Source organism: Platichthys flesus, chromosome 10 (assembly GCF_949316205.1).
Source record: "Platichthys flesus chromosome 10, fPlaFle2.1, whole genome shotgun sequence".
NCBI classification, from domain to species: Eukaryota; Metazoa; Chordata; class Actinopteri; order Pleuronectiformes; family Pleuronectidae; genus Platichthys; species Platichthys flesus.
Genome location: NC_084954.1, coordinates 11761404 through 11775567, shown reverse-complemented (window position 1 = coordinate 11775567; position 14164 = coordinate 11761404). Strand labels below are relative to the sequence as shown.

Below are 14164 nucleotides of genomic sequence, written 5' to 3'. Positions count from 1 at the left end.
AGACTTAACAAACTTTTAATTGGAATTCATCAAATAATTATTCTTGGACAAGGGAGCCTGCAAAAATATTTGGTAGGGTCTCAATACATTAAAATGTATGAATAAATTATATAATAAAATTAAAACAAGATAATTCGAACACTACCAAAATAAATGGTCAGAAGATGATTTATTGTACTTAATTAATCGTGAGGTGTGTCTGTGCTCAGTTGAGATGTACCTTGTGTCTGGCAGTAGAAACCACATCCTTCCACTCAACTCTAGAGGAACTATAAGGCATAAAGGGTCAACTGTGTGATCTGGGAGAGGTTTAAAAAGAAATGTGTTTCTGGTTTTATTATCCATAATAAAAGAACCCTAGACACAGTCTTCTTGTCTGTAGCAGGTCTTGATTTGTTCTCTATATCTGATGAATGTATATGTTTTGGAGCCTTTTTGGCAATCAGCGCTCTTAACAATGTGAGATGTGGATATGAATCTTAAGTGGCCCATGTGGTAAATGGTGAATATGGCCCAAATAGAACAAACCGCATTTGGACCACCCTTGGTTGACACGTGTGTATTGCCATGGCTTACTTGTGGCACAGATCTGGCAAACAGGAGCAAACCGCCCAAGTGACACACCATTCCATGTTGGGGCCGAATGTGGGCCACAACAGCTCTGCATTGTTGGAATTTCTCAATTTACTGCAGTGAATAATATGAAGATTTATCTTCTGCTGTGATTCAATCAGAAGAACTTCATAAATCTACATAAATCAAAATCACTACATAAATCAAAATGACTATAATGCTGAGTTACATGTCACTAAACGTGCCTTCAGGCATACTCCGGATAATTTTCTTACATTGTAAAGAGGTCATATGTATAAATGTGAGTTTAGCACCTTTACATCAACCTGGGGAGGTGAATGGAATTGGTCCCGTCCTCCAACCCACTCGTGACATTACACGCACCTCCAAAGAGCAGTGGTTTTAGAAGCTTTGAACAGAAGAGGCCATGTGGAATTAAACATGAGGTCCAATCAGTGGCAGTGACACGACTGCCGAAACAATCTGTCACTAGTAGAGCTGTGTGTGTGTGTTTGTGTGTGTGTGTGTGTTTGTGTGATTGTGTGTGTGTGTGTGTGTGTGTTGGGGGAGCGAAACAGGAAGCAGAGAAGCTGCATGGGGAGAGGCGGCACCGCTACCTCCGCTGCTGCAACAACCCTCTTCCTCTCCACTCGCGTGATCCCTCAAACGGGCGTCACGCACATTATCCGCCTCATTTACATACATGACACCGCCCAGGGGGACGAGCATGATCCGCAGCCGTCGCCTGAAAGCGAACCGTGTGGAGGAGGAGGGGAGGAAAGAAACGCCGAAACAAAGTTTGGACGGGAGCGCGGTGTTTTAGATCGAGCCGAGTGTTTCCACAGCGGAGGAACCAGGGGCGCTCGTCGGAGCTCTTTGCCCAGCAGACTTTTTTAGGGGGGAGTTTACGGACATGGACGCTTTGAAATCCGCCGGAAGGGCAATTATCCGGAGCCCCAGCATCGCCAAACAGTCGTGGGGTTCGGGGAGACATAAAAGTAAGTATTCGGTCTGTTTGATACATCTCCTGCGGAGGCGTTAGCCACTGCTAATCTGGCTAAACCAAGCTAGTAGCTAACATTGACAAGCAGCGTTTACTTGGCGCTACTTTACAACTCGTGTGTGCGTGCGTGCGTGCGTGCGCGTGTGTGTGTGTGCGCGTGTGGACGGTAGCTACAGATGCTGGGAATCGAACAGCTGTCAGAGTGGTGGGCACAGGAACCACTGAAACAACAGGTTTTCACAAAGAACGCGTCCGTGTGCTTCAGTCGCAAATGTGAACTTGACGCTCGGAGTGACAGCAGCCAGCGCCGCGTAAACTGACTCCTGTTGAGGCGTGTGTGAGCTCAGCAGCCCGTGGTGCCGCCGGTGGTGGGGATGCTTCTGCGTGCACACGTCTGACGGGTCCGACGAGTCGCTCACTGACACAGAGAACAACAGGGGGGGGGGGGGGGGGGGGTGAAAAGTTTGAGACTCCCGTCGAAACCCCGTGGTTGTGTGCCACGTCACTCGGCTGACAGCTGCGCGAGGAGGAGAGTGGTCGTCTTCCCGGCGAGCCTGTGCCATCCTAGCAACGCGCTGTTGCTAGGCGATACACCACAGGAAACACACAAAATGTGAGGCTGTTGTGAAGAGCCGTGTCGGTCACCTTTTAATATCCACCTCAGCAAGGCGCCTATATACACGATACGGGTTTTAATTTAATCTCTAACTCGGGTTTTGATCGGTTTTTCCACCTTGTCTCTCCAGTGTGTACAACCACAACCAGCATGACCACACTCACTGTGCTGGGCTGGCTTTCAGAAGCTTTTCCACCCTTCTCATGCTTGCATTTACAAAGAGAGGGAGAGAGCGAGAGGGAGAGGGTGTCCTGGCCATGGACGATAGAGCATTTGGCAGCAAGATGTCACACGTGCCGGACCAGTGCAATCGATGCTTTGTTTCTGTCCACTCCTCTGTGGGGGGTGGTAATGCAGAATAAGCAGCATGGTCAGTCCTCTGCAGGCAGGGGCCACATGCGGAGGACTAATGGCAGATCAATAACTGATGTTGAACTTTGCCACAAGCCCATGTTCAGACTGTGGCAAAAGTCACATCCTCTGTCTGTCGAAGGCGAACTGATCTCTGTCACACTATTTCTTCATCTACATTATTTTCTCATTCAGAGGGTATAGTATTGTCCGGGGTTAACTGTTTGCCCCCACCCGCCCCAGACTGCTCCGATAATTACAGAGTGAACTGAGTTTCAGCAGCACCAGTGAACAGCAACTTGTTTCATCTTGCAGAGTAGGCAATCTTCTGGTACAAGGTGGACACGCCTTTTTTTCCTTCCATTTTCAACTAACTCCACCAAGGAGGTTATGTTTTCATCCCTTTCCAATTGTTGGCTGCTTTGTTTGTTTTATTTGTTTATAATCAAGATTACTCAAAATGACTGAACAGACATCCACGAAACTTGGTGGAAGGATTCTGTATTTGCCAGGAAGAGCCCTGTAAATTTTGGTGCAGATCTGGACTAGAAGGTGGATCGAGAATTTCTTTCTTTCTTAAACATTCAACATTTTCACCATTTTCCCAAGGAACAATTAACAGATCTTTTTAAAAAAGATCAGACACATTTAGTCACCTTATATCTATGAGTTTGTGAAATTTGGTGCTGTTTGATTGAATTAAAAGGGCCTGTTCGCTCTTCTGAGTAGTTTACGCTGTTGATAGTTTGCCATCTGACATGGGTTGTAATTTTTGAGAACGCCTAAGACCATAATTTGAGGCAGTATTGCAACATGTCTACAGTGAGACTGTCTCGCACGCCCCGTGAGCTGGGCTTGGTCTTGTCAAAGCAGCCTATTCACTTCTTTGGCATCTATCAGCTCTGCATTCCTCCTCTCCCACTGTCAGTGATCAATCATAATAGATTCCAGTATTGTTTTACTAGACCTATCTGCGTCACTTTAACGATCTCCTCGCGTCAACATTTAGAGTATGCTCTCAATTGTGCCTGCAGTGCCCCGTTACCCTACTTTCGCAGTTTTGTTTTTCTACACCGGCACAAACGTGTCAGCTCTGTCATTTCCTGTATGGTTTAGCGCAGTTGTCTTTTGGCAGTCTGCTGAGCTGACAGAATGTCACTCTGCACTGCCCTCTCAATATGTACTACAGTTGCTATTTCTCACAGGGAGAGAATTGGTATGTTACATCCACTATCTTTTTAGGTTATGAAGGCACTGTTTGTTATTTCTTTTTCTGAAACGTGTAGGAGATAGAAAATCCCTGTCTGCAATGTGCAGAGACAATTCCCTCCAATGTGCCCCTTGTCAAGGAGCTATCTTATGCGGGCTGATCAATATTGGAATAGCAACATATAAGTGTGTCAGTCGAGTTTACGCATGCAGATGGCTAATAATAGTTGGGGCAGCTACTGACTTGTTAGCTTTTTATACATTATTCCATTGGTTGAGCGTTTGTTACGATGGGACCTTGATCCCACATCTTCATCCCTTTTTTAGAGTGTGCATACCCGACTGTCGGGTAAGATGGCAGTGTCAGTATCCGGGAATGTTTTTGCTTCATTTATATACAGGCTACGGCCATGCATAATACTAACAGGTGTTAAAATAACCATTCATTCAACAACATAGCGAATGTGCTCTGCACTGGCCACAGACAGTGCTTTGTCCCCCACACAAAGTCAAGCAAAGGCGGTAATGGAGATTGCTTCCTACAGGAATCCTTTATTGAGCTGTAAAGTCCTCAATGATTTATAGGCCTGTTAGATCTTCAGTATCTGTAAGCTGCTTCCGTGTGGAGTCACTGTGTGGAGTTATGTGTGTTTGTGGGAAAAGGATTGCACCATCATGTTCTGGCGCCACTTCTCCATGAGGACAATTTTTTATCCCATGGGGAAATGGATGTTTGACTTCCTCTTGTTTGTGCAGACACAGCAGGAAAAATATGATACTCTTAACATCATAATTGTTTTTTTTAACCACTAACTGGCACAGACTCTAAATTGCAGTTTTTTGAATTTGTGAAGCAAAAGCTGATTTATTTGCTTCTGTTATTCACTCTGCTATATTGCATTTGTTTATCTGTGATTAGAAAAAAATCTATTGCTCCAGAATGTATTTTTATAATAAAAAAACAAACAATTAATGGTGGAAACTAGATTAAAAGCTAAATTAAAAAAACAAGGCCCGCCTAAAACAGATTTGATTTTCTATTCAGACAGAGTTTTTTTTTTATCTACAGTGCTTGGAAAGTACAGAAAGACTTCATTCTGAAAAAATAGTGAAGAAGTTGAACTGGCAAGCACAGTGGATAACCAGCTAGCCTTCCTGTTAAGAAATTGATGTAATCTCCCCCAGCCATATGTCTGGTACATATGGTCAGTGTGACAGTAAAGAGGTCTGTCAGTTGGAGATCTTAGCGACAAAATATGGGCCATCAGACTTTGACAGTGAAAAGAAAGCCTCCAAATATCACAATTAAGTATATTTGGAATGTTGTCTTGGTATAATCAGCTGCTTGTTGGCTTGCTCAGCTTTAACCAGCTAGCGAATGGGTTATTGTTGCAAATGCACCTACAGACACAATAAGAATATGAGCCCACAGCAACCAAAGTCTGGGCAAGACATTACTGACATTTAACTCAGCTTAGCATAGTGCCCTTTCCTCTTGACTTAACAGGGGACGGTCACATATGCAAAAGTAGGCAAATGATAAGCACCGATGCAACTTGTATATCGTCGCTTGGTGAATTTGGCAGTGCAGGATGTGACAGACTAGGAAATTAGTTGTATCGTCTGTACATTCCATTTACTTATGTTCAATGCTGTTCTCCTGACAGAGAGGCAGTCTGTCTTTTTCCGGACACTTCATAATTTCCATATCCGGCAGAAGCTAATATCAGGGCCTATTATAGCCAATGAGGGCCAAGTAATATCAACCACACGAATGTCATTGCTTTTGGTTGAGGCTGTGACATGGCTGGTCAGAGTTGAACTCCATACAAAGCAATGTTGCGTATTTGCTTTGCCATTGGAAGCTTTATTCGCCACCTCTCTCGCAGAGAATGGAGGTGTACAGGAGGTGAGGGTTTGACACTGCCCTCGGGCTGTGAGGTTTGTGGGATGTCTTTTGTTTTTTTTACCCGTAAACACGACTGAAACTCAGGTAGTAGATAAGGCAACATCTCCCCTGCCCCCTTTCTTGTGAGCTTGTAATTCAGGTAAGACCTGCTAGTTTGAAGGACCTGGTCTAAAACCAATACTTTTTGTTTCAAAACAAAAGTCCAGGGATTTGGTTCTGTGAAGGCATCTACTATATGTGTATAGTGTGTATATTAGATGAATAATATTTGTATTATCCGAAATGTGTTGGTGAAATCAAGTGATCAAGTAATCACCTACTAATTCCAGCTCTTCTATAGATAACATCATCTCCATGTGTCTCAAATCATGAGCATAAGACTCTTATCCCCTCCAAATCCTCTCCCCTCACCCAACTGGATCTTCTTTGGATGGTCATCAAATCAGAGCTTGATTGCTATACAGTTATGTGTTCTTCCCCATGTGTCTTTGGAGATACTCCAACACAAATATTTAAGAATATCATAATTCTGTTCTGGTTCACAATGATGGCCAAGGAGAGTCAACCACACACCTTTTGCTTTTGGTTGAGCCTGTGACATCAACAGTCTGAGTTCACCAAAGTTGAACTCTATTTGACCCGGTAGTTGTAAGGAGCTGCTCTGTTTTGTTTCAAAATGTGTCTTTTATTTCTTCAAGGTCCAGATATACCCACGGGTATTTCTTGGGAAGGAAAAATCTCTGTTTTGTTTTGTTATTGAAATCCTAGGAAACCTTACATGACAATGACACACCCTTTCCTGTAAACTCATGTTGTATTTTAAGCTCCTGGGAATTCAAGTGGGATTATTTTCATTAAAGGAGAATTCATCTACCTCTCGCTGGCTTGTCACTCTCCTCACCGCCTGTGGGTCGGCAAGTGCAGCAATAAAGAACTTGAAATGTCTCTGAGGAGGAAAAAACTTCAGTTTTAAGATGGAAAGAAGACCCTTACGGAGGAGCCTGTCTTTCAATCTCAGGGATACATTTTGCAGATCTGTGGTTTTGTGTGTCAAACACTGAACAAGAGGAATATTTATCAGGCCTGTGGGGCAATATTTGACTAAAACAAGAATTCAGTCAAAGCAAACAAATGGCTCATTTATCCTTCTTTTAATGCGGTTTCTCTCCCACTGGTTTGGTGTAGAGGTCCTTATGGGACCTTGTGGTTTCTCTGGTGTGTAATAATCATCAGTTGTCTGAGCAACATAACTTGTAGTTGTTCTTATTATAATTTTTGCCTTTTTTGCCTTTGAAGCGAATACAGACCCAACAAATTGGAGGAGACACCGAGGTCAACACAGAGATTGCAAACATGGACCCTTGGATGCAAAGCTGCACTCAGCTATTTGATAAAAATGCCAGCCTACTGACTAGTATTATTTGAACTTGAACATTATCCTTTCTGCTAAACGTTGCTGTGCACAGGGCACCGTCAGGATCAGTTTCATAACCCTGATTCTTGCTGAGAGCACATTCTGGCCTCAGCTGATCATGAGCTTGTAATCCCTGACTGGCATGACCAGTCATTTCTCTCCTCTCTCCCCCTCTCCTCACTTTCCTTCTTTGAGTGGATTTAGCCAATAGTGAAAGACACGTGTCTCAATGCCAGGACTTAAATCATGACCATAAGACTCTTATCCTTTGCAAATCCTTTCCCCTCACCCAACTGAATTTGTTTTGGATGGTTATCAAATCAGACAGTGATAGCTGCATAGTCATGTGAACCTCCCTCTGTGTCTTTGAAAATGCTCCAACTCTGATATTTAAGAATATCGTAAGCCTGTTGTTGGGAGCCGAAACCAGAGAGGGATCCTGGTGCTCAAGGACGATGATAAAAGGGGTCACAGGCTGCTGAGCAGAAATGATCCCCATTGAATGTTCATCTTACTTAATATTGATTTCTCCTCTCATCAACAGGCCTGTAGTTTATGTCCATGGCCATTTTTGTCCAATGTTATTTGTGTATGTCAAACTCGGAGAGACTCTGACCTGGGTTATCGTTAATATGTGAAACATTTCCTGTATTTTTCACACTGAAGCTAAAATTAAGAGGGGGAACAATGGCACTGGATTAGGATGGCACAGACAGTGGCTATTGTCCCATGTGTACTAACACACTTTTATCCCTTTGACTAACACTCAGTCCTTCTCCACTGAACAATCCTCCGTCTCAGCCTTTTCGAAAAATGACTGTCTGTTTTTGGGAGTTAGTGATGATGGTGCGTGTCTCTGACCTGCACAGCCTGAACAGAGTATATAAGCTTACAGACACAGTGTACAGTACAAAACATGGTCACATGAGAACAATTGTCAATAGTCGGCAAAGGAAACCTAAGACAACATTTTTTTGTGGCACAGTGAAAGGTTATATAAGACTTAACAAGCCTTGTTCTTCATCTTTATGCATTCCCCCCCGCAGGCATCTTTCCTCATCTGAGTCGGCAGTTTCTAAATTACCCCAAAGTGTCCTGATTGGAATCTTATAATGCTGGAATAGGTTGGTTTTTGCACGTGTCTTGTCGTTGGGAGATAAGAGGAGGTCATCTCACTACAGGCTTAGGTCAGGAAGACACGAGCAATTCTGCTTTTGTCATCTTTTGCACTTTAGGCTGTATCATCCGCTGTTTTCAGACGTAACCTGCGGGTAAAATTCAGAGAATTAACTACGAAGTTCACCTGCATTCTGCGTTTTACAGATGCACAGCACAGCAGATGTTTTCTATACAGACATGTTTTCGCCAGTGCATCAAATCCTCCGCATTATTCGGGAGAGGTGTAGCAGCCGGATGCAGCAGGTGTAGCAGCCGGATGCAGCAGGCAGAGACAGGAAGTGTCTTATACTGCTGTGGAGATCGTGTGGTTTTTTCTCGACAACATACAGACCTCGGTGTCGGCTCTTATCACCATTGACTCTCTTGACATCTTTGGCGTTGTCTATTTCTAGACACCACTCTCCCCACAAATATGTCAGCTTTTTCCCTGGGAGATGTTTGTTTCTTTTTCATTTTTGCGTCTGTTGCCCGTTAGTGACAGGAGGACTCTGACAGCCCAAGAATAAACAAGTGGATCATATCCAAAAGAGGAGATCATTTTATAGCATCCTTGGGTATGATTTCCCCTAACCAGAGTGATTTCAACCAGAGAAAGACGTGGGATCCTGTTATTTGCCTGGCATCAGTGCTTGATTCACTGTGCAATCACCAATGTGTTCTAGAAACACAAAATCCTCAGAGGAGACCAATCTCATTCAGGAGATAGTACCAAAACAACAAGTCATTCACAGTGTAGTATCCAAAGGGCCCATATAAATGTTCTTGGACTCCCCTCCTCTTACTCATTCACCGAAGCCCACGATACACCACACAGAGAGCTCTCGGTGCTCTGAAGCTCCTTTCAAAACTCAACAAAGGGGAAAATGTTGATGCAGCAGGCCGGACTTGTGGAGCCTGCTGGAGCTGTGGAGAGGTGGCAGGGCTTTGACTAATGAACTGAAGGATCTTATTCGTGTTTGTATGTCAATCCAAGCTCGGCCACTTTGCTGCCGAGCTGCCACTTTGCTCCCCCTTCAAGAACTTCAGAATAATCATCCTTGATGTCAACAACAAGGATGTTAAAAGATTTTCCCAGATACAGCTTGAGCATTAACTCCTACAATTTGATGTGATAGTTAATCATGGTGTGAAGTCACAGTGGACGAGCTCAGTCACGCCAAGTGCTCAACTTAGTAACCCTTGAGTTTGTTTTCGTTTGAGAAATGTGTCACTGAATGTGTACGAGGGGGAATGTTCATGTTCAACTCATCTCTGTAGACAAACTCTCTAAATGTTGTCTTGAAGCACGTTCTTGATGGCACTGATAAAATGATTGAATTGTCAGGACGGCCCTGTGAACAGTGTGTTTTCATCCCCTTCTTGCTGGATGCATATCCCTCTCTACCATCCCCAGAGTATTAACTACGTTTTTTAGCCTGCACTCACAGTAGCAGAGCGTACCTTCTGTTTCCACGGTGATTAAACGGTTTCATCTCCCTAATTGTCCATTACATTTATTATGTGAAGAAATGTGTGTGTATGATTATACCTCACTTCCCCTTTTCTCTTATCAGCTTGTACTTCATTTATGACAAAGGTTTATTTGGCTGTCCCCTCTTGCTGTCTTTCAACTGCCCTTCTTTCAAAGAAGAGACTATCTTCAGTCACTGACGCTGGCTGTTGACAGAGAAAGTGATAGGGATCCTCTCTGACCCACCCTGATCCAAATTGCCTGGTTCATATCCTCTATTGGCTTTTGACCAAGTACCCACCACAACCACATTCTCCATCCATCCATGTTCTACAGCTGAAAGACTGAAAAAGCCTTCAAATCCCTTTGATTATAATTCCAGAGACCTCTGTGCTGTCTTGCCACTCTAGATCTCTTGTTGCATCAAAAGAGACCAACTGCCTCTGTAGTATTAGCTTCATTAAAACTTAATGAAAAGTCCCAGCTTATGCATATACTTGAATAAAAAATAAAATAAAAAAGAGGCTAAGACCTCTTCAGTACGTTGTCCTCTAAGACAATCTTGTGTAAAAACTACAGTCGGCAGATGAGAGCAGATTGTATACTCACACTGACAACAGAGAGACTGTTAGGAATCCTGCCGAGATATTCACTGAACCCCACAGCTTCAATAACCTGCCTGAAATCATACTGGCCATTTTCGTAAAAAACACAGTTTAACCAGAAATAAGTGTTAATACGGAATATCTCTTTCCATATCAGAGAAGTCAGGGAAATAACGGGCAAATCAAACACACAAAGTAAACTTCAGCTACTTTCTGTACATGTCCTTATAACTTTGGTTGTTGTTGGTGTTTATTGTTAACGTTTAAAGTGCAGATCAGCGGGAGAGTGAGGAAAGAGAACATGCAGCCTGGTTATGCACCACAATACAAGGATACCGGGACTCTAATGTGACTCTGCCATGATCCTGGATCAGCAGCTGCAATAATTATGCAGCGGCGGGACTTTGAGACCTTGGGTTGTTTGTTTATCCAGAAGTCTAATGTCCCAGTAAACCTATCTGCTACTCGGCTGACAGTGACGCATAGATATTTTAAAGATCTGAAGTGTTACACTGTGGTGTAGGTGAAGTGCTCAGTGAGGAAGTAGTTATGTGTCTTTTCTTTGTTCCATTGCTCTTCTCTTTGCCAAGTAGTATGGTGTAGTGTTGAGACTTGTCTGAAGCAGGAGGAGACAGAGGTGATGGAAGCAAATTTCCATCTTGATGGGCAGAGTGGACAACTGGCTGGAGGACTTCAGGCAGATCATTCTTCAGTTACTGGCTTCCTAGAAGGTGTTAGTTGAGGTTTAGGAGTTCACTAGCACATGAACTGTTATCACATCACAAATTACACATGAAATAAGCAATTAATTACAATTCGAACAATTCATAGAAATGGGCAGATCTAGATGTCTGTTTATTTAGCCCTATTTTAACATTGTGAGATGGGAAGCACTGTAGTGTGGAGGCTGGTGCTTTAGTGCCATTGTAGAATTTAGATGTCCAAGCTGAAAAATAATAATTTGACACTATTTAAAGTTTCAGGATGCTTTCTTTTGATATATATATATATATATATATCCTCAATGAATATCGACGAAAGAGGAGATGGGACCCAGCCCGGAGGAAGCCCGGGGCCCCCGTCTGGAGCTAGGCCCAGACGGAGGGCTCGATGGCGAGCGTCTGGTGGCCGGGTTTGCCACGGAGCCCGGTCGGGCATAGCCCGAACAAACTACGTGGCACCCCCCCTCTTTTCATCTCATGGGCCCACCACCTGTGGGAAGACCCGTTGGGGTCGGGTGCGCAGCCACATGGGTGGCAGCGAAGGTAGGGGGTCTCGACGGACCAGACCCGGGCGGCAGAAGCTGGCTCTGGGGACGTGGAACGTCACCTCGCTGTGGGGAAAGGAACCGGAGCTTGTGAGGGAGGTGGAGCGCTATCAGTTAGATCTGGTGGGGCTTACCTCCACGCACAGTCTCAGCTCTGGTACCATACTCCTGGATAAGGGTTGGACTTTATTCTTCTCCGGAGTTGCCAAGGGCGTGAGGCGTCGGGCGGGTGTGGGGATACTCATAAATCCCCGGCTGAGCGCCGCGGTGTTGGAGTTTACCCCGGTAGACGAGAGGGTCGCCTCCCTGCGCCTAAGGGTTGTAGGGGGGAAAACTCTGACTGTTGTTTGTGCGTATGCACCAAACAGCAGTTCAGAGTACTCGGCCTTCTTGGAGACCCTGAATGGAGTCCTGTATGGGGCTCCAGTAGGGGACTCCGTAGTTCTGCTGGGTGACTTCAACGCCCACGTGGGCAACGATGGAGACACCTGGAGAGGCGTGGTGGGGAGGAACGGCCTCCCTGATCTGAACCCGAGCGGTCGTTTGTTATTGGACTTCTGTGCTAGCCATGGATTGTCCATAACAAACACCATGTTCGAACATAAGGGTGCTCATAAGTGTACCTGGTACCAGAGTACCCTAGGCCGAAGATCAATGATCGATTTTGTGATCGTGTCATCTGATCTGAGGCCGCATGTTTTGGACACTCGGGTAAAGAGAGGGGCGGAACTGTCAACCGACCACCATCTGGTTGTGAGTTGGATCAGGGAGTGGGGGAAATTTCCGGATAGACCTGGTAAGCCCAAACGAGTAGTGCGGGTGAACTGGGAACGTCTGGAGGAGGCCCCCGTCCTAGGTATCTTCAACTCACACCTCCGGCGGAGTTTTTCTGGCATTCCTGTGGAGGTTGGGGGCATTGAGCCGGAGTGGGCGGTGTTCAAAGCCTCCATTGCTGAAGCTGCGGCGGCTAGCTGTGGCCTCAGGGTCTTAGGCTCCTCAAGGGGCGGTAACCCTCGGACACCGTGGTGGACACCGGTGGTCAGGGAAGCCGTCCGATTGAAGAAGGAGGCCTTCCGGGATATGATATCCTGGAGGACTCCTGACTCGGTTGCAGGGTACCGACAGGCCCGAAGGGCTGCAGCTGCTGCCGTGTCGGAGGCTAAGCAGCGGGTGTGGGAGAAGTTCGGAGAGGTCATGGAGAAGGACTTTCGGTCGGCACCAAAGTGTTTCTGGAAGACTATCCGGCACCTCAGGAGGGGGAAACGGGGAACCATCCAAGCTGTGTACAGTAAGGATGGGACTCTGTTGACCTCAACTGAGGAGGTTGTCGGACGTTGGAAGGAACACTTTGAGGAACTCCTGAATCCGAATAACACGCCCTCTATGTTGGAGGCAGAGCTCGAGGTTGATGGTGTTTCATCGTCAATTTCCCTGGTGGAGGTCACTGAGGTGGTCAAACATCTCCGCAGTGGCAAGGCCCCAGGGATTGATGAGATCCGGCCAGAAATGCTAAAGGCTCTGGGTGTTGAGGGGCTGTCATGGTTGACACGCCTATTCAACATCGCGTGGGAGTCGGGTACAGTGCCAAAGGAGTGGCAAACTGGGGTGGTGGTTCCCCTGTTCAAAAAGGGGGACCAGAGAGTGTGTGCCAATTACCGGGGCATCACACTTCTCAGCCTCCCTGGTAAGGTCTACTCCAAGGTGCTGGAAAGGAGGGTTCGGCCGATCGTCGAACCTCAGATTGAAGAGGAACAATGCGGTTTTCGCCCCGGACGTGGAACTACAGACCAGCTCTTCACTCTCGCAAGGATCCTGGAGGGGGCCTGGGAGTATGCCCATCCGGTCTACATGTGTTTTGTGGATCTGGAGAAGGCGTATGACCGGGTCCCCCGGGAGAAACTGTGGGAGGTGCTGCGGGAGTATGGGGTAAGGGGGTCTATCCTCAGGGCCATCCAATCCCTGTACTCCCAAAGCGAGAGCTGTGTTCGCGTCCTCGGCAGCCAGTCAGTTTCGTTCTCAGTGGATGCTGGTCTCCGCCAGGGCTGCGCCTTGTCACCAATCCTGTTTGTGATATACATGGACAGGATATCGAGGCGTAGTCGGGGTGGGGAGGGGTTGCAGTTCGGTGGTCTGAGGATCTCGTCACTGCTTTTTGCAGATGACGTGGTCCTCATTGGATCATCGGCCTGTGACCTTCAGCACTCACTGGATCGGCTGGTGGCCGAGTGTGAAGCGGCTGGGATGAGGATCAGCACCTCTAAATCTGAGGCCATGACTCTTAGCAGGAAACCGATGGATTGCTTACTCCGGGTAGGAAATGAGTCCTTAGCCCAAGTGAAGGAGTTCAAGTACCTTGGGGTCTTGTTCGCGAGTGAGGGTACTATGGAGCGTGAGATTGGCCGGAGAATCGGAGCAGCGGGGGCGGTATTGCGTTCGCTTTACCGCACCGTTGTAACGAAAAGAGAGCTGAGCCGCAAGGCAAAGCTCTCGATCTACCGGTCGATCTTCGTTCCTATCCTCACCTATGGTCATGAGGGCTGGGTGATGACCGAAAGGACGAGATCACGGGTACAAGCGGCCGAGATGAG

General features: G+C 46.1%; 1 protein-coding gene across 1 annotated transcript in view; it reads left to right on the top strand.

The window, feature by feature from the left end:
* The first annotated feature begins 1240 nt into the window (after positions 1–1240).
* The window catches only part of ldlrap1b (low density lipoprotein receptor adaptor protein 1b), a 35816-nt gene continuing 22892 nt past the window's right edge, over positions 1241–14164 (top strand). The window contains exon 1 of the mRNA XM_062397163.1: positions 1241–1571. Coding sequence (XP_062253147.1) covers positions 1487–1571 — 85 coding nt within the window. The 5' untranslated portion in view covers positions 1241–1486. The remainder of the gene's footprint in view (positions 1572–14164) is intronic.